Source organism: Thunnus thynnus, chromosome 17, assembly GCF_963924715.1.
Source record: "Thunnus thynnus chromosome 17, fThuThy2.1, whole genome shotgun sequence".
Classification (NCBI taxonomy): Eukaryota; Metazoa; Chordata; class Actinopteri; order Scombriformes; family Scombridae; genus Thunnus; species Thunnus thynnus.
In genome coordinates, this window is record NC_089533.1 from 934,599 (window position 1) to 953,487 (window position 18,889).

The window sequence follows — 18,889 nt, forward strand, 5'->3', positions numbered from 1 at the left end:
ACTATTTCCCTGTTATTATACCTACTCTAATATGAGTTATGTCACTGCATGAATAATTTCATGTTGGAGTTGTGCACAATAATAATTCATAATTCCTCCATAAAATCATAAAGATATTTGAGTGCACAAATTCCTACACTTGTGAGTTAGTTCGCCAAACTGTAAAAAGCATAGACATTAAAGGAGGTTGTCAGTGTTTCCAGTTAAACCAGCAGTCAGGTGTGTCCACACAGTCATTTAAAAGTCTGTGTGAAGCTTCTATTCAGCTTCATCAGTCTGAGTTAGTCATATCAAGTGGATATCTGACACATTTACAGTCTTTTTAGCATCAAATTCCTTCTTTGTGTTTCCTCGGACAGTGTTTCCCTGTTGAGCTGCAGGTGGAAGTATAGTAACAAAAAGAGGAACTTTGGCACTAAAAAGACTGTAACGTTGAAAGATATCTACTTGATTTGACTCATTTGGACGCTGAAGCTTCATATTAGCTTCAGATAAACTTTGAAATACATTTTTGCACAGAAGGAGGACTGTGGATTTTGTCCTCCATCACTTCCATTGTAAGGTTATTATGAAGGGATCTTCTAATGGTCAGTATGAACAGGAGGAATGATTACAGCAAGAAACACAGCTTTCACTGTTCATTTGATGACTGACTGATGGTTTCAGACACACTTGAAAAATTGTGAACACGTCCTTTAATGTACCTGTTTAATTAGATTTATATTAATCTAACAACACTTTATAATTAAAACGGTCTTTATGCCTTTTACAGGTCTAAATAAAAACTTTTAGCTTACATTTGTTTTATTTTTATGCCGTTTTAATTCTGAAAGTTCTATTTAGTTTTGATAGCGGCTGAGATAATATACTCATCCCTCATCATAAACCATACAATAAAATAAATAAAATAAATCACACAGTGAAACCTGCTGCTGTTAATGAACCGCTGACAACTTCAGTAAAAACTGTCATCACAGTGTAAAGATTGAGATTGAGAGCAGCTTTCGTCACTCTGTCCCACTTCAGTTCAGGGTTACTGGTTGTAATGTGGCGCCTCCAGCTGGTTGAATGTGTAACTGCTCGGTAAAAACAGAGGGAATAAATAAAAAAGCACAAAATTATTAGAGGAATAAAGTTAATTGAGCATTTTTAAACATATTACATGAACACAGGTTTACTGTACATCATCTGACAGGTCAGACAACATCCTCCATCTTGAACAAGGACTCTGTTTGAATAGTTTAATAGTTTTAGTTTCTATTTAGCTCATCTGTTGTAAAGTTGTGTTTCATCAAACTGAGGGACAGGTCATATTATTCCATCATTATTGTCTTTAATAATCTATTGATTGTTCAGTGTAGAGCTTCTTATTTATAAACTTAGCACAAAAAGTAAGGAAATTTGTGTTTGGTAGATTATTTCTTTGTTGTAACGATGCTTCTTGGCAACAAATCTTATACCGTTGGAAAGAATGTTTATTTCCCTTTTAAATGGTGCCACATTTGTAAGGAACATGCATTTGTGGGATGAGCAGCAGAGCTGAGTATGTGGGCTGCACCCATGAAAAATTTGCCAAATCTTCTCTGCCAATCAAACAGTTTATTTTGCTGTTGCTATTGACTCTTGTTTTGAGCTTCTGGTACCTCCAGGCAGCACCTGTGAGCATGGGCCCTGCTACAGTGATCAGTAGGTGTCTGCTCCAAGAATCAGCATGCCATGTTTGACTGATCTAGATAGGGCCCGTGCGATAGGGCAACTTCAAGCTGGTGTTCCAAAAAACCAAGTTGCAGTATTATTTGGAGTGAGCCCTAGTACCATCTCCAAAGTGAAGGCCAAGTTCCATATAGCGGGGGATGTCAGAGACAGGCCGTGAAGTGGGTGTCCCAAGAAGACGACACCCCAAGAAGACCGTTTCCTCACCCTGTCAGCACTGAGGTACCGTAGGCTGTCTTCTACAGATTTGCAGTCAAGGTTTGCAGGACGATATGGCCGACGGCTCACTGCCCAGACAATCCGGAACAGACTGCAGGCAGCCAATCTCCGGTCTCATAGGGCTGCCAGGAGGCCTGCCATGACTGCCCTTCACCGTCAGGCCTGTCTGCGCTGGTGTCGGCAACACGTGCACTGGAACCTGAACATGTGGAGGAACGTTATGTTCAGCGATGAGTCCAGATTCTGCCTACAGCAGTTGGATCATAGTGTCAAAGTGTCGAGAAGACCCGGAGAACGCTATGCTGACTGCTGCACCGATAGAGTAACATCTGTTGGTGGAGGCAGTGTGATGGTGTGGGACGGCATCTCCCTCACTGGAAAAACTAGGCTTGTCATCATTGGAGGCAATTTCAATGCAGAGAGATATCGAGATGAGATTCTGCAACCAGTGGCCGTATCTCCCATATCTCCACAGTCTGGGACCAAACTCTGTCCTCCAAGATGACAACACTCGCCCCCACAGAGCGGGGTTTATCAGAGACTACCTCCAGAGTGGAGAGGATGGAACGGCCTGCCAGCAGTCCTGACCTCAACCCCATTGAACACTTGTGGGATCAGCTTGGGCGTGCTGTTTGTGCCAGAGTATCCAACACAACCACGTTGGCTGACTTGACAAATGCTGGTTGAAGAATGGGACGCCATCCCACAGCAGAGTGTGACCAGGCTGGTGACCAGCATGAGGAGGAGGTGCCTGGCTGTTGTGGCTGTGTATGGTTCTTCCACACGCTACTGAGGCTCCTGTTTGTTAAATGAATCAATTGTTAAATTGCCAATATGTCTTGTCTTGTCTTGTCTTAAAACTTCAATCATCCAATCCACCAAACACCAAACATGAGTCAATGGCAGAATAAACTGTTTGGCATCGGCAGAGAAGATTTGGCAAATTTTTCATGGGCGCATCCCACATACTCACCTCTGCTGCTCGTCCCATAAATGCATGTTCCTTACAAATGTGGCTCCATTTAAAAGGGAAATAAACAGGCTTTCCAACGGTATAAGATTTATTGCCAAGAAGATTCATTACAACAAATAAATAATCTACCAAACACACATTTCCTTAGTTTTTGTGCTACGTTTATATTTATTAGGACCATGTACATTGTGTAACATAAATGTTACCATTTGATGTACCGCACCAGAGTTGCCTTATACCTAATGTTCATCTGCAGTCCCTTCAGCAGGTCACAATTAAAACATATAACAGCACAATAACTTTTTCAGTCCAAATTTTGAGAAAGAAAAACCAAATCATGACATCATGAGTAAATATTTGAACTTCCTAAGTGACAAATATGAGAAATGAAGTCAAATATTTGACTTAAATTATTTAGGAGTTTGTTTGTAAAATTTGTAGTTAAAATGTTGACTTGCTGTCTCATATCTGAGGGTGAAACATCAGGAAGATTGTTGGGAATGATTTAAAAAAAAAACAACCAGTAATGACTTAAAGGTGCAGTGTGTAGAATTTATCAGCATCTAGTGGAACAGACTTCGCAGAAATGGAATATAATATTCCTAAGTATGTTTTAATTAGTGTTTAATCACCTGAAAGTCAGAATTGTTGTGTTTTTGATACCTTAGAATTATATCTATAGCAGGTCCTCTTCTACGGAGCCACCATGTTGTACAGTAGCCCAGAACGGACAAACCAAACACTGGCTCTAGAGAGGAACTTTCATGTTTTTCATGAGTTTCATGCTTGGGGGGGATTTAGTGGCATCTCACCACTAGATGCCACTAAATCCTGCACACTGGTCCTTTGGACTGGGTCAAGTTATAAGACAGTAAATGATGTTGTCTTAAGTAAAAATCATGAGATAGTGAATCAAAATTTAGATAAAAAAAAGTCATATTTATGCAATATGAAGTCGAATTATGACGTAACATAAAATCATGACGTTCTCCAGATCTTCTTACCTTGAAAGTTCACCTTTCAACCTTTTTAAATTTAATTCTTAATATTTTAATAAATAATTCTAGTTTTGTCATTTATTTTAGCCAGTTCTCACTTCATCACAAAAGTAAACTACTGATTTTATTACTGTACCTAAAATCCTAAAACTGAACTAAACTCACTTTCTAAACTTAACCTTGACACGTCGTCGTCCAGCAGACGTTAAACGAGGCACCGCGAGGACGACTTCAGGACATTTGGTCATAAATTTCTTGACTGGCGTCACTGCGACATTAAATGATGTGAATGCAAAAGTTTTATTATGTTTAAATCTCAGATGAAGTTTGGTGTGTTTTGTGGTAAACGGACGTCACAATAATTATAATCATTCAAGTTCATATTTTATTTAACATAAATCATATTGCAGTCAATGTGAACAGCTGGGGTTTCAATATACACAATAGAATCGTAACATTTAAGCCCCTCCCCTCTGTGACCCCGCCCACAATGACCCTCCCACCCCCCCCAAATGAAAACAAAAAGACCCCCCCCCCTTTCCTGTTAAACCCCGCCCCCCAATTTCTTTAAACAAACACGCGGACCCCTCCCCCCTCACATCAGCCCCACCCACCTGGCACGACGCCCCGCCCCTCTGACGCTGAGTGTATTTATGTGTGTTTGTGTGTTCTAGCAGCAAACTCCAAACTGTTTGCTGTGTTCTTGTTGCTAAAATGACAAGATTAGCGAACAAAAACAAGCAAAAAAAAAAAAAAAAAAAAAAAAATTCCCGCTCAACCCCGTTCAACTGTCACACCTGAGCAGCGTCATGTGACCTCCTGCGGACAGTTTCAACTTACTTTCAGAGTCGTATTTTGAGGAAAACTCGGTGTTGACATTTTGCTTTGAGGAACTTTTTAAGGCGCTTCTGCTCCACCTGTAGCTCCCACCCTGACTCATAGGCTCCTCCCACCACGACCCACAAGCTCCTCCTCCCAGCGTAGACTCCGTCACACCTCTAGCTGTGGAGTAAAAGAAGGCTGAAAACTCGACCTCTTGCTTTGGGATATTTTTTAAGGCGCGTCTGCTCCCATCATCGCTCACAAGCTCCTCCTACTGTGACTTATAGGCCCCTCCCATTCTGATAAGCTCCTCCCCCATCAACTCACAAGCTCTTCCCTCCTACAGATGCTTTCTTTGAGGAACTTTTTAAGGCGGTTCTGCTCCTATTGGGTCTAACAAGCCCCCCCGTTCTGACAGGCCCCTCCCACAAGTGCGGAGGTTGTTATGGCAACAGCTATGGAGTCACCGCAGGTTTTATGCTACAATTTATTTTTTTTAGCAAACAACCGCCGGGGGCAGTGACTTTCAGAAGTCTTGCCGTTACTATGAGGTTGCCAGGGCAACCAGCGCTAAGCCGCTGTAAGGTTGCCGGGGCAACCAGCTCTATAGCCGAAGATGCTCTGCACAAAAGTCCTGAGCGGACGGATCGAACGTGGTTTGTGAGTTTGGAGTTTGCTGCCGGCTGGCGTGTTCGTAACAAACAAACAGTGGTGAGCGGGAGGGGGCGTGTCCTTCTGACCACCTGACCGCCGGCAGGTGTCTTTGCCACACACGCTAAAAAAAAATAAAAACAAAAATCAAACAAAAACAAAAAAATCATGTAGGTATCATCATCATCATCATCACCATCATCATCATCATCATCATCATCATCATCATCATCAGCGTTGTGGCGTTCACCAAATAATCGACTCATCAGAGCAACATTCACTGATCACCCAAACCTCCCCCCCCCTCCCCCGTCCTCCATCTTCACCCTCGGCCACCGCTCGCCGTTGGCCATGTTTTCGAGTCCAGTCAGGTGTGTGTCGGCGTCCCCCGGTGGCGTGTAAACGGTAGAATTCTGCGTCTTGGAAGTAAAACAGAGAAATATGGGGGAGGAGGGGGAGAAAAGGGAGGAAGAGGGGAGAGGAGGGGAGGGGAGGGGGTGTTTCTTTGTCTTCTTCTTTTGTTTTAAAACAGAAAAGCGTCTTCTGGCGTGCTGCTTTCTGTCGCTGCTTCTGCCAACGAGCAGGACTGAGGAGTAACGGGGGAGTGGGGAGGGGGGGTGAGGAGGGGAGGAGGAGGAGGAGGAGGTGAGGAGTGAGGGAGCTGGAGGATCATGGGACGCCGAGTTATTTAAGACACCTCTCGAAGTAGGTGGCGCCCACATAGCCGCCTCGCAGAGAGCGATGGACGTTCTGCTCAAAGAGCCGCCGGTTCGTCTGCAAAACCTCCGCTGCCTCCTTGTTCAAAGGATCCTCGGGGTTCGGCTCCTGCGGGGGATTAAACATTAATGTTTTATCAATACATTAAAGGATCAATGAACTGGTGGAGCTGTAGAGCAACATGATGATGCACTAACACTTCATATAAGAGCCGTTTGACATTTGAAACCAGAGCTGCAACGATCAGCTGATCAATCATTTAGTTGTTAAATTAATCGCCAACTATTCTGATGATCGATCTGAATGAATGAATTGATTTTTTAAGGGAAAAAATGTGTAAATTCTCTGATTCCAGCTTCTTAAATGTGAATATTTTCTGATAAAGACATAAGACGACGTCATCTTGAGCTTCGGGAAACAATGATCAACATTTTTCACCATTGTATGGACTAAAGTTATCTGCAGCTCTGTGTGTAACTCTGCTAACAAGTTAAAATCCACAATATTTAGGATTTTTAGCAGCCTGTAACAAACATTGTTTCCCATGAGTCCTAGAGGTTTGCAGGCTTCACGTCACGGCTCGACAGAGGAGACGAGTTCAGACATGTCTGTAATAACAGCAGGACAGATAGACGTCTACACGGCTCAGATTACAGCTGCAAACAGCAACAGTGATGCAGGAGGAGGCAGAGAGGAGCTTTATGGATGAAACCAAGTTACACCGAGGAGGCTGAACGTGATGAAAACTCTGTTTAACTTTGTTTAGTCAGTGTGGTTTTCTGTTATTTATTTCCTGTTCTGATGTCAGATGTTTAACATGGTCAAACATATGTATAAACGCTGCCTGCAAGTCAGAAGTCAGGGCTTCAGCCTGCTCTGAACGCTTCGTCTCTGATGGTGAATGACAACAGTTCAAATAAATCAGGTAAATAACATAGATGAACAGTGTCTACTGTGTTTTGCTGAGTTTCTCTCCTCTGTTTCACCGCCGGTGGGGCCGAGCGAGTGTGTCCTCTGAGCGGAGCAGGGGAGAGACGGTGAACCATGTGAAGTTCACGACATCTATACTTGTTACGTTATTGTAAGTCCATAAAAGAGTCCAACCCAACAGCCGAACCAGCTGCAGAGGTTCTCATTGTGAGCACATCCAACACAAGCGTGAACGCAGCTGTGTTCCAAACCAGCGAGGTAGCCGCCATTAGCCAGTTAGCGAGCTAAGCTACTAGCTAGAAATCAGTAAGAGAGCTCTGGATATTAAAGACACTCGTGGATGAAGTGAAGACGAGACCGAGAGTCGGCTTCTTCGTCGCTTTGAAAAACGAGCAAAAGTCTTAAAAGTCTTAAAAGTCTTAACAACAGCAGCTTCACGGACGGCTGACATCTGTTTCTGTAGGATGTGACGTTGGGTTGTTTGAGCTGGAGAGCGATCGGATCTCAACGTGAGACACATATTAACACACCAGGTGTGAATGTGATCAGGTTGAATCATGACTACGAGACACATTTTAATACAAAGTGTAAAAGGACTAAATGTTGAATGTTTAACTGCTTTCATGTCAAAATGCTCAATTTTAAAAAAGGTAAAAAGACAAACTGTGTTTTTAACAAGACTGAACACCAACATGTCTGTTAAACTCACTAGAAATAGATACTGTAGACCGTAGATGATGGAGTTTATTGTCAGCACCGGCTTCCAGTCCTCTCTGTGGACGACAGGAGACGAGTTAGAAACACAAACGACTCACCTGCTGCCTTCAGGCTGCCTGCAGCACATTCACACATTCACACATTCACACATTCACACATCCACACAATCACACAATCACACATTCACACATTCACACAATCACACATTCACACAATCACACATTCACACATTCACACAATCACACATTCACACATTCACACATCCACACAATCACACAATCACACATTCACACATTCACACAATCACACATTCACAGATTTAAGGTGGATTTATTTCCACAAAACAACAAAAATATACAAATATTAGAAAATGAAGGCTGGTCATTATGATCACAGCTGATTTCATAGTTTTATTCATTGATTGGTTGTAAATGTGTTTCTTATTGTTTGTTGAGAGTTTTACTCTTTTCAAACAGAAATGACAGTTTCTCTGGTTGCAGCTTATTAAACGATGACTTCCTGTTTTCCTTCGTCGTTTATAGAGACGAAGTTCAACAGCGTTTACCTCTGTAAAGGTTTACCTCTGTAAAGGTTTACCTTTGTAAAGGTTTACCTCTGTGTGTTTATTAAAGTCAATTAAACTGAATTAGTAACAGTCGGCTACAGATGAGAAGCTGCTATCTACTGTTTGTTTTCTATTGATCTTTGCTAATAAGAGAAAGAGATTCGTTAGCGTCTGAGCTTAATGAATCCAGATGTTCTCAGAAGATTTATCATCACTTTTCACTTTTATCTGATGACTCATAGACAAAACTATTAATTTAAAAATCAGCAGGTTCATCAGTGATGAAAATAAATAAAGTTTTCATTATCAATTAATCTGCTGATTATTTTTACAATTTGTTGTTTTGTCTATAAAATGTCAGAATATTGTGAAAAATGCTTCTAATCTAATATCACATATGACAAAGAAAAGAGACAAACCTTCATGTTTGAGAAGCTGCAAACATTTTATGGACCAAACAACTAATTGATTAACTGACAGAAGAATCCAGAGATCAATCGATATGGAACTAATCAATAGTTGCAGCAGCAGAAACACTGAATGTAAACAGATGTTTAGTTTGTAAGAAAACGTCACAGAGCAGCTTTAAGGTCTTTGTATTAAAAATAAAATATTCAACAAACTCTACTGATGAAGACTGAGCTGAAAGCTCAGGGAGAAGCTAGTAAGTGGATCTTGAGTTCAGGTTCTTGTGTGTGTGGAGACCTTAAGATATTTAGGCAGACGTTTCCCTCCAGGTCGATGTTGGGGTGGTACACCATCGTCTCACACTTTACCTTGGGGGGGTCGTGGGGGTAACCCTGTCCTACCTGGAACACACACACACACACACACACGCGCACGCGCACGCGCACGCACACACACACGCACACACACACACACACACACACACACACACACACACACACACACACACACAATCAATATCTCACATATCAACTTGTAATAAACAGTCACAGACGCTGATCTCAGGCGTCTCCTGATCAACAGTTTGTCTTCTTCATGTTTGCTTCAACACTTGTAAACACAGCAGACAGACGGTGAAGCAGGAAGTAAGAAGGAACTGCTGCATCATGGGAGTTTTTCAGAAAACAAAACTAATCGAACTGATTCAGTGAAACAAAAATAAAAACAAAACAAAAAGAATTTAGTAAAAAATCTTATAAGAGGATCTGAAGACGTGAAGAATAATAAAATATATCAGAAGAATGAAAAAATAAATAAATATAAAACAAAAAAATCAAAATAAAGACGAAGGATCCAGAAAAACAAAAGAGTATTAATGGAGGACAGAGAGGACAGGTGAGGACAGAGAGGACAGAGAGGACAGAGAGGACAGGTGAGGACAGGTGAGGACAGAGAGGACAGGTGAGGACAGAGAGGACAGAGAGGACAGAGAGGACAGGTGAGGACAGAGAGGACAGGTGAGGACAGGTGAGGACAGAGAGGACAGAGAGGACAGGTGAGGACAGGTGAGGACAGAGAGGACAGGTGAGGACAGGTGAGGACAGAGAGGACAGAGAGGACAGAGAGGACAGGTGAGGACAGGTGAGGACAGAGAGGACAGGTGAGGACAGAGAGGACAGAGAGGACAGGTGAGGACAGAGAGGACAGGTGAGGACAGAGAGGACAGAGAGGACAGGTGAGGACAGGTGAGGACAGAGAGGACAGAGAGGACAGAGAGGACAGGTGAGGACAGAGAGGACAGAGAGGACAGAGAGGACAGGTGAGGACAGAGAGGACAGAGAGGACAGGTGAGGACAGAGAGGACAGGTGAGGACAGAGAGGACAGAGAGGACAGGTGAGGACAGGTGAGGACAGAGAGGACAGGTGAGGACAGAGAGGACAGAGAGGACAGGTGAGGACAGGTGAGGACAGGTGAGGACAGAGAGGACAGAGAGGACAGGTGAGGACAGGTGAGGACAGGTGAGGACAGAGAGGACAGAGAGGACAGGTGAGGACAGGTGAGGACAGAGAGGACAGGTGAGGACAGGTGAGGACAGAGAGGACAGAGAGGACAGGTGAGGACAGGTGAGGACAGAGAGGACAGGTGAGGACAGAGAGGACAGGTGAGGACAGGTGAGGACAGAGAGGACAGGTGAGGACAGAGAGGACAGAGAGGACAGGTGAGGACAGAGAGGACAGGTGAGGACAGAGAGGACAGGTGAGGACAGGTGAGGACAGAGAGGACAGGTGAGGACAGAGAGGACAGAGAGGACAGGTGAGGACAGGTGAGGACAGAGAGGACAGAGAGGACAGGTGAGGACAGGTGAGGACAGAGAGGACAGAGAGGACAGGTGAGGACAGGTGAGGACAGAGAGGACAGAGAGGACAGGTGAGGACAGAGAGGACAGAGAGGACAGAGAGGACAGAGAGGACAGGTGAGGACAGGTGAGGACAGAGAGGACAGAGAGGACAGGTGAGGACAGAGAGGACAGAGAGGACAGAGAGGACAGAGAGGACAGGTGAGGACAGAGAGGACAGAGAGGACAGGTGAGGACAGAGAGGACAGAGAGGACAGGTGAGGACAGAGAGGACAGGTGAGGACAGGTGAGGACAGGTGAGTCTCACCTTAAAGCTGAAGACAAACTTTCCTCCTTTGTAAAAGCCCTGTGAGACAAACACAAACATGTTAATGTCTCCAACTTCATCACTGTGACCTTTGACCCCTTGTTCAGTGGGGGGTCAGAATGTCGTCCAATCACACTGCTGATGCACATTTACTTCCTACTCAGTTGATGTGATTGTGAACTCTGATTGTGAACTCTGATTGTGAACACTTCAGCTTCCTTCAGGGCCCAAATAGGTTTACTGGAGGGCCAGGTTTGGCCCACGGGCCGCTGTTTGCCCATCAAGAAAATACAGGAAACATGTAAATCATGTGACATGTTGTCTGTTTCTGATGAGAACATTAATCTGTTGTCACAATAGAACAATATTATACATTTAAATTTCACTTTATTGGTAAAATCATGTGAACCAGTCCACGGCTGAAATGAGCTCTTCTTCTCTGTTTAGAAACAACATGTAGATGTTAAATGTCTTTAAAGAAGCAGCCTTTACACCACTCAGGAGTTTCTGTTTTTAAAAACAAATTATTTTACTGACATATTAAATTGCCCCCCCACCCCTCTGATGTCATCAGCTGGGACAATGATATAGTTTGATGCAGTTTGTCCTCCACAATGTTTTGAGTCATCAGTCGTCACTGGTGTGGGGGTTGAACGCAGCTCATTTTTGTAGGATACAGCAGAAAGATCTATATACATACAGTACATTATATACAAACTTTGTATGAAGTTTGGTGTTATTATCATTTATTTTACAATAATTATAGGTCTTATATGTATAATTCAGTAGTGGAGATGACCTATGAGGGGAAGGGAATAAATGGAGTGAGGGTGACAGTTTAGTGATAAAGTGCTGCAGAAAAATACCATCAAAACTAAAGTTTGTAGCTCTGTACTGCAGTTTTTCCTTTATTAGGGCCCGAACACCTAGCGGTTCACTCACACTCTCCATTCAAATATATGAGTATCAGTTACTTATTGTCTCTACACACCTGACAGTACACATGTCAATCACACTTTGACCAGGTCATGTGGCTTAAAAGTCTTTACTTTTCTAAAAATAGACTTGATGAAAATTAGGAAATTAATTTGTTTTACACACAAACTCATCAAGAGTTTTCTATTTACTAATTGAAATTCAAGTGAATGGACCCAAAACTTGCATAATTTAGATGACTCAGGTGTGAACGAGACAGACATGTCTCACCCTGCAGGAAACTCTCATCCTGTCAATCAAACTTTCACAATAAAAGCACACCACACTTGTAAGAAATATCCCTCATTTTTAAAAATCTAAATGATCTGATCCTGACGGGCCAGAGTGCGACGTCCCGACCGACGCTGCTGCATTTAATCTGTATGTGAATTAGTTATGAATTATATGTATCATAGCTGCACACAGTGATGAATTAATGTCTGCACAAAGTTCCTCAAAGGAAATAAAGCAGTTTAGACTGGTGTAGCTGTTACACCAGTTTAGTGCTCTGCAGGTGCACTAACATGAACATTTCTCATAATTAATTTAATTGATTCCAATTCTGCTCATCAATTCCCAGTTTCTATTCCAATGTAGTAAAAATGTTTAGATGACAAAAATATCTTGATTGTTTTGCAGTTGGGGCTGTGTGAGGTATTTAACGCTGGTTTAACGCAGAAAAGCAGCGAGCGTCTCCACTAAATCACCTGCTGAATGTTTGATGCTTTTATTTTGGCTGTAGAACAAAACGACATGAAACAATCAGCTTTGTTCTCGCTACCGCCGCTCCCTCCTCATTCACTCTCTGACCAATCACAGCTCCTCATTCCAGACTCTCAGTTAAAGTCCAGAGATCGATCGTTTTCCACCGTCAACCATCAACTGTTTGTCTCAGTATTAGATCCTCTCCCTCCATCAATATGTTTCAAACTTCTTCAGCCTGTTAAACGTCATCATGAAGACATGATGGTCATGTGATGTTATTATTTCTTCTCTGTGCAGTGCTGTTGTGTTTTAGGGATTTTATTCTATACTTTTATTAAATGATCCTCATAACCACGTCTATGTTTTCATTTGATCGTGTTTCTCAGTTTTTATAAAGCACTTTAGCCGACTTTTGTTTTTAAATGTGTTCTATAAATAAACTGCTGCTCTCTCTGTCTTTCTCTCTCTTTCTTTCTCTCTCTTTCTTTCTCTCTCTTTCTTTCTCTCTCTTTCTCTCTCTCTCTTTCTCTCTCTTTCTCTCTCTCTCTTTCTCTCTCTTTTAAAACGAGTCTTGAAGCTGAAAACAAAACCAAACTTTACTTTGAACGTTAACAAACGCAGTGAAACGTCCTCCTCTCGTCCCGAAGCGACACCGGAGCGCAGCTGAAGCAGCTGTGTCGTCTGTGTTTGACCAATCGGTGACGGTCTTCCCTACAAACCCCGCCCCCCAAACCTCCTGTACTGTTGGGAAGTCGTCGGGGCGGGAAAGTTCCTGCGGTGGAAACGTTCAGACTTTTTTTTTTTATACCTTTAAAACCTTTTTAGAGGAAACTTAATTCGATGCTTCTTAAGATTTCAAGACCTGCAGATTATTTTTAATAACAGACGGTCACATGATAAATATTTAACTCTTCTTCCTCATGTGACAGATTAGATTAACATCTGACACTGTCAAGATAAATGGCAGAAGCCATGAAGATGTTAATGTGATTAAGATATGTGGATTATTTGGGGCCAGTCAGAGCATATAAACACCTGAGTGTTGAACTCAGTGAAACTCTGATAAAGGTGAACATGTGTAACTAGTGATGTAGCCCTCCAGGTGGTGTAGTGCTGACAAACGTGATGATGGGAAGCAAAACAGGGAAGAAACAACATTTCTGGAAGTTTGAGTGTGACGTGTGTGTAAGAATAAAGCAGCTGGAGCTCTCGTGTGTTCATCATTGACTTAAAAGTAATAGAAGATGACAACACGACGCTACAACTCTCTCTAGATCATCAAACTAACGTCATCACACATGTAAACAGGATTATTAAGAGCAAGTTGTCACCTTCACAATAATCACACTAATGTCTAACTCGCACTACTGTGGTCATGTGACTGTTGCCACGGTGACAGTAAACAGAAATACATCACACAAGTAGCCGCTTGACTGGTTACAAATACTGAAAGTGACTCTGATTCCAAAAACATGAGGGAAAACTGTTTCCTAGACAGGAAGTGAACACACACGCACGCACACACACGCGCACACACACACACACACACACACACACACACACACACACACACACACACACACACACACACACACACACACACACACACACACACACACACACACACACACACACACACACCTCGTCTGGTGAGATGATGAGTCTGAAGTTGAGGAGGTCATCGTCATCGGGGAAGTTGATCTCACACGTCTTTGGCAGGTTCAACTCATTGATGTCTGACACACAAACACACAAACACACAGTTAGAGACGCTTCACATGGATCAGCTGACTTCCTGTCAACATCACAAATCCAACAGCTTTAAAAACACTTTGAAAGTCGTGACAGCGAGACAGTTTATCATCATCATCAGCTGTCATCTTTATCTGAGCTGAACAGACGCAGACGAGGCGACACCAGCTGATCTGAGGTCAGTCTCAACTACAGCTGGGGTTAGAAATTCACTTCCTGTATTAAAAAACAGACTAAATGATTATCGTCAATATTGATGATTCTGCAGATTTATTTTCTCCGTTAATCATTTTGTCTGTGAAATGTCAGAAAATGGTTAAAATGCTTCTTAAAGCTGAAGGTGACGTCTTGTTTTGTCTGATCAACAGTCAGAAATCTGAAGATTCTTCAGTTTAATGTCACAGAAAAGCTTCAAATCTTCACATGTGAGAAGCTGTCAGCAGAAAACGTTGATTATAAAACAGTCGCAGCTCTGAAAGTCATCTGGTAAAACATTTGATTCTTCAGTAGCGGCTGACTTGTGGTCCTGCTGACCTTAAAGGATCATTCTGATGATTTTCTATATTTGTCTTCATGTTTGGATCCAAACCAACAGTGAACTGATCTACTGACAGGTGTTGTGTTTGTATCAAAGCTGATAAATCTGATTAAAAACCCGTCAGTGAGTCTCACGCTGCGCTGGGTCACATGATCCTTCATCATCAAGAGTTTGGTCTCGTTAGTTTGTAACAGCATCATGTTTTCAGTCTCTGGAGAGCAGTTCTGTGTACGACAGACGCTACTGAGCATGTGCAGCTTGTTGTGCTGCAGATCATCAACCAACCAGAGAACTAAATGCTGATAAAATGAGTTTTATCCTCCAGAACCCAGATGAACAGTGATGTAATGGATCGTAGTTGATCGGTGATCGTATTGACCCCCCCCCCCCCCCCCCCCGGTTCAGCACGCATGTGAACCGCAGATTAACGGCAAATTTTAACATCTCGTTGGAGACAAAGTAAACAAACTGTTAGCGTCGCTAACAAGGATTCTGCAGAGAAACGAGCGAACCAGCAGCTAACGAGTCTGAAGTGACGTCTGCAGGTTCGTTTACATGATGTTTAACGTGCTGCAGCTGATCAGCTGTCTAACTGATGTTAGTGGTTTGTTTCATTCACTACCTTGTTTAAAGGAAGAAGGTATCAGGCCTCATATTGTACTTTAATTTAACAATTCAGCTTTGAATATTTTATATATTTTAAGATTTTATTTGAACATTGGACATCTTGAGTGTTGTTTTCATTTAAGATCACTGTTCTTTGCTTTGAGTGTTTTACTGAATAAATGGAAAGTCAGATTGATCTCTGATCCCGGTGATACGATCCGAACCGTGACTTCTGTGACGCGTCGCTCCCGCAGCTCTGAAACTGAACATCTGTGACTTTGGTTTAACAGCAGTCTGACTTTTAATCAGCATGTGAAGCAACTGGAACAGAAAGTAGAGATAAAAACGAGTTTCCTGCGTTAGAGTGCAGAACTCGAGCTGCAATGATTAGTCAATGAATCGATTAGATGCCAACTATTACTTAATTGCTTAATTATCATTTTGAGTCATTTATTTTTAAGAAAAAGTCCAAATTCTCTGATTGCTGCTTGTTAAATGTGAATATCTCTGTGACAGTAAACTGAAGATCTTCGTGGACAAAACGAGACACTTGATGACGTCGTCTTTGGGAAACATTGATCCGTTAGTTGCAGCTCTACATGCAACCATCACGTCTGTGATTGTCTGACATCTTTATTCTCACACTGCTCGATGCAGTTAATCTTTACAGACGATAAATACCGAACACCTCACTGTGTTCTGTACGAAAAAGCAGAAACAAGACGAGAACTAGATTCTATCATTTTTATTTATAGCTGCCTCAGTTTATCACTTCTCTTCTCGACAGAGCAGATCTCAGATATGTTTAGTTCATCCTCAGTTAACTGAACTCAGGAAGGCGACCGGAGTGTCTCACTGTGGATTTACTGTCTGTGATCGTTTGTTTTCTTTCTCTCAGTTGATCTCACAAAACAGACCTGAAGATTTTATATGTTCACTGTTTATAATAATGAGCTTAATATTGGTGCCAACAGTGGTGGAAAGTAACTAAGTACATTTACTGTAGTATTATGCTTAAGTACAGTTTAGAGGTACTTGTACTTTACTTGAGTATTTCCATGTGATGCTACTTTCTACATTTCAGAGGGAAATATTGTACTTTCTACTCCACTACATTTATTTGACAGCTTTAGTTACTTTTCAGATGAAGATTTGACACAATGGATAATATAACAAGCTTTTAAAATACAACACATTGTTAAAGATGAAACCAGTGGTTTCCAACCTTTTTGGCTTTTGACGTCTTACAAAAAGCAGTGTGTAGTCGGGGTCACATTTCACATGTCTATGAGTTGTTAACAGCTCCACCAAATAGTGATTTTTCCCTCTAAACTTCTCACATGCTTTCATTTCAATAAATGTTCAAATGATCCAATATTTCAGCAAAAATCAAAGATTAGAGAAAAAGTCCAAAAACTGAAAACAGATTTGTGTATCAGAACTTTGTTTTTTCTTCTTTCCTCTCCCATTAATCATCTCACCACCCCTCAGATTTATCTGCTGACCCTTTGGAGGGGCCCGACCCCTAGGTTGGGAACCACTGGACTAAACTAGCTAACTGTATATAAAGTAGTGTAAACTAGCTCCACCTCCAGCAGCTACAACAGTAACATGCTGCTCTAACACTGATGCTTCACTATTAATAATCTAATGATGTCATATATAATAATATATCAGTCAGAGGGACCAAACCACTACTTTTACTGCAATACTTTAACTACATCAAGCTCATAATACTTATGTACTTTTACTGCAATACTTTAACTACATCAAGCTCATAATACTTATGTACTTTTACTGCAATACTTTAACTACATCAAGCTCATAATACTTATGTACTTTTACTGCAATACTTTAACTACATCAAGCTCATAATACTTATGTACTTTTACTGTAGTAGGATTTTTCATGGAGGACTTTTATTTGTAAAGGAGTATCTTTACATTATTGTGTTGGTACTTTTACTGAGTACTTCTTCCACCTCTGGGTGCCAATAATGATTGATCGGTGTCTCCCTGTTGTGAGAGACAAACAAACAAATAACCTGCTGACAACAGTCTCTGTCACTGTTTCACCTCCACCTGTCAGATCTGTCTGCAGTTTGCTTCTGATCAGCTGATACATCTCAGTTTTTTTTGTCTTCAGTTACAACTCACTGAGAAATCACTCAGATATCAGTTATTTTGCACCAAAGCTGTAAATTTAGACATTTTATCGTCACTAAAATCTGTCCAGATGTGGAGAAGAAGTTTGTCATCCTGTAGACAATTAAGCAGAAAGCTGACACAGCAAGTTAGCTGGCAGCTACCTGCTGATAGCTAGCTCCGCTATAAACCATCCTAAATAACGATATGATGTCTGGCTGTTGTTGACTGTTGGTGAGAGAGCAGTTAGCAGCAGATTGTGTCCCGTGTTTTGTGTTGTTTGGTGTTAGCTGCGGGCTAACATGCGTCTGATGGCTGTCTGCGTTTTGTTTTCAAATATAGCACAAGCTAGCCGTTAGCTGAGCAGTTAGCATGCTAGCTGTTAGCCTGAGAGTTATAATAATGATAATAATAATTTTACAGCCTGTGTTAATGTGTCCTGGGAACTGAGGGGGGGTCGTGTCCCTCTGGGGTTTATTGGTGAGCAGTCAGGGCAGCTAACCGAGTGTCCGCGGGGCTCTCCAGCCTACCTTTCTGTATCCGCAGCTGGGCCGCGCTGGCTTTCTTCCCCCCGGATCCGCTCCTGTTTCCTCCAGCAGATTCCTCGTCTTTCTTCTGCTGCTTCAGGGAAAAGAGCTTAATCATCTTCAGTTGTTGGGTAATCGGACGTCTGTACTGTGTGTCGCTTCTATGCGCCGCGTCCGTGTCTGCGGGAGTCTCAGCAGTCAGATCCGTCCGAACAGCACCGGGAGGAGGGACGAGCCGAGCCGGTGCGTCTTTGCTAATCACACCGAGGACAGCTGCTGGCGCCGGGCTAACACCTAGCGCTGCGAGCTAGCCGGTGTTACACCGTATTTGGTGACCCATCAGATTCTGTGACCTGCACTGTTGGAAGAAGTAATCAGATCCTTTACTTAAGTAAAAGTAGCTTATCGATGCCACAATGTGAAAATACTTCGTTACAAGTAAAACTCGAAGTATTACCAGCTAAATTTACTTAAAATACTGAGGTGAAAGTATTAATTTTCCAGGAAATCGAACTGTGACTGATATATTAAAATGCTGCTTATGCACTGACTCATCAGTATTAATGATGTACTTTGTTAAATGTATTTAATATATCAGATACTTTTACTTGAGTAAAGGGTCTGAATATTTCTTCCAACACCGCAGGTCACAGAATCTGATGGGTAACCAAATACGGTGTAACACCGGCAGCCAGGACGCTGTAAAACATTACAACATTACAACACAGTATTTTTATTAAATATGGTTTTGATCCTATGTTACGGC

At 42.1% G+C, this 18,889-nt stretch overlaps 1 protein-coding gene across 1 annotated transcript; it reads right to left on the reverse strand.

The window, feature by feature from the left end:
- Positions 1-4,614: 4,614 nt before the first annotated feature.
- ube2m (ubiquitin conjugating enzyme E2 M) lies at positions 4,615-18,434 on the reverse strand. Its single transcript, XM_067616095.1, has 6 exons — positions 18,127-18,434; positions 14,198-14,292; positions 10,877-10,915; positions 9,011-9,114; positions 7,733-7,796; positions 4,615-6,201 (listed from the first exon to the last, which is right to left on the reverse strand). The coding sequence occupies exons 1-6, from the start codon at positions 18,239-18,241 to the stop codon at positions 6,061-6,063; spliced, it is 558 nt and encodes a 185-aa protein (XP_067472196.1). The 5' UTR covers positions 18,242-18,434; the 3' UTR covers positions 4,615-6,060.
- Positions 18,435-18,889: the final 455 nt, after the last annotated feature.

What these genes read in the sequence shown, in the direction of transcription:
- ube2m (XM_067616095.1), bottom strand. Translation starts at nt 18,241, where the DNA reads ATGATTAAGCTCTTTTCCCTGAAGCAGCAGAAGAAAGACGAGGAATCT. An exon ending in AGTTTGTCTTCAGCTTTAAG is followed by an intron (nt 9,115 to 10,876) that starts GTGAGACTCACC and finishes TGTGTGTTCCAG; the next exon opens with GTAGGACAGGGTTACCCCCA. An exon ending in GTCTACAGTATCTATTTCTA is followed by an intron (nt 6,202 to 7,732) that starts GTGAGTTTAACA and finishes AATCCCCCGCAG; the next exon opens with GAGCCGAACCCCGAGGATCC.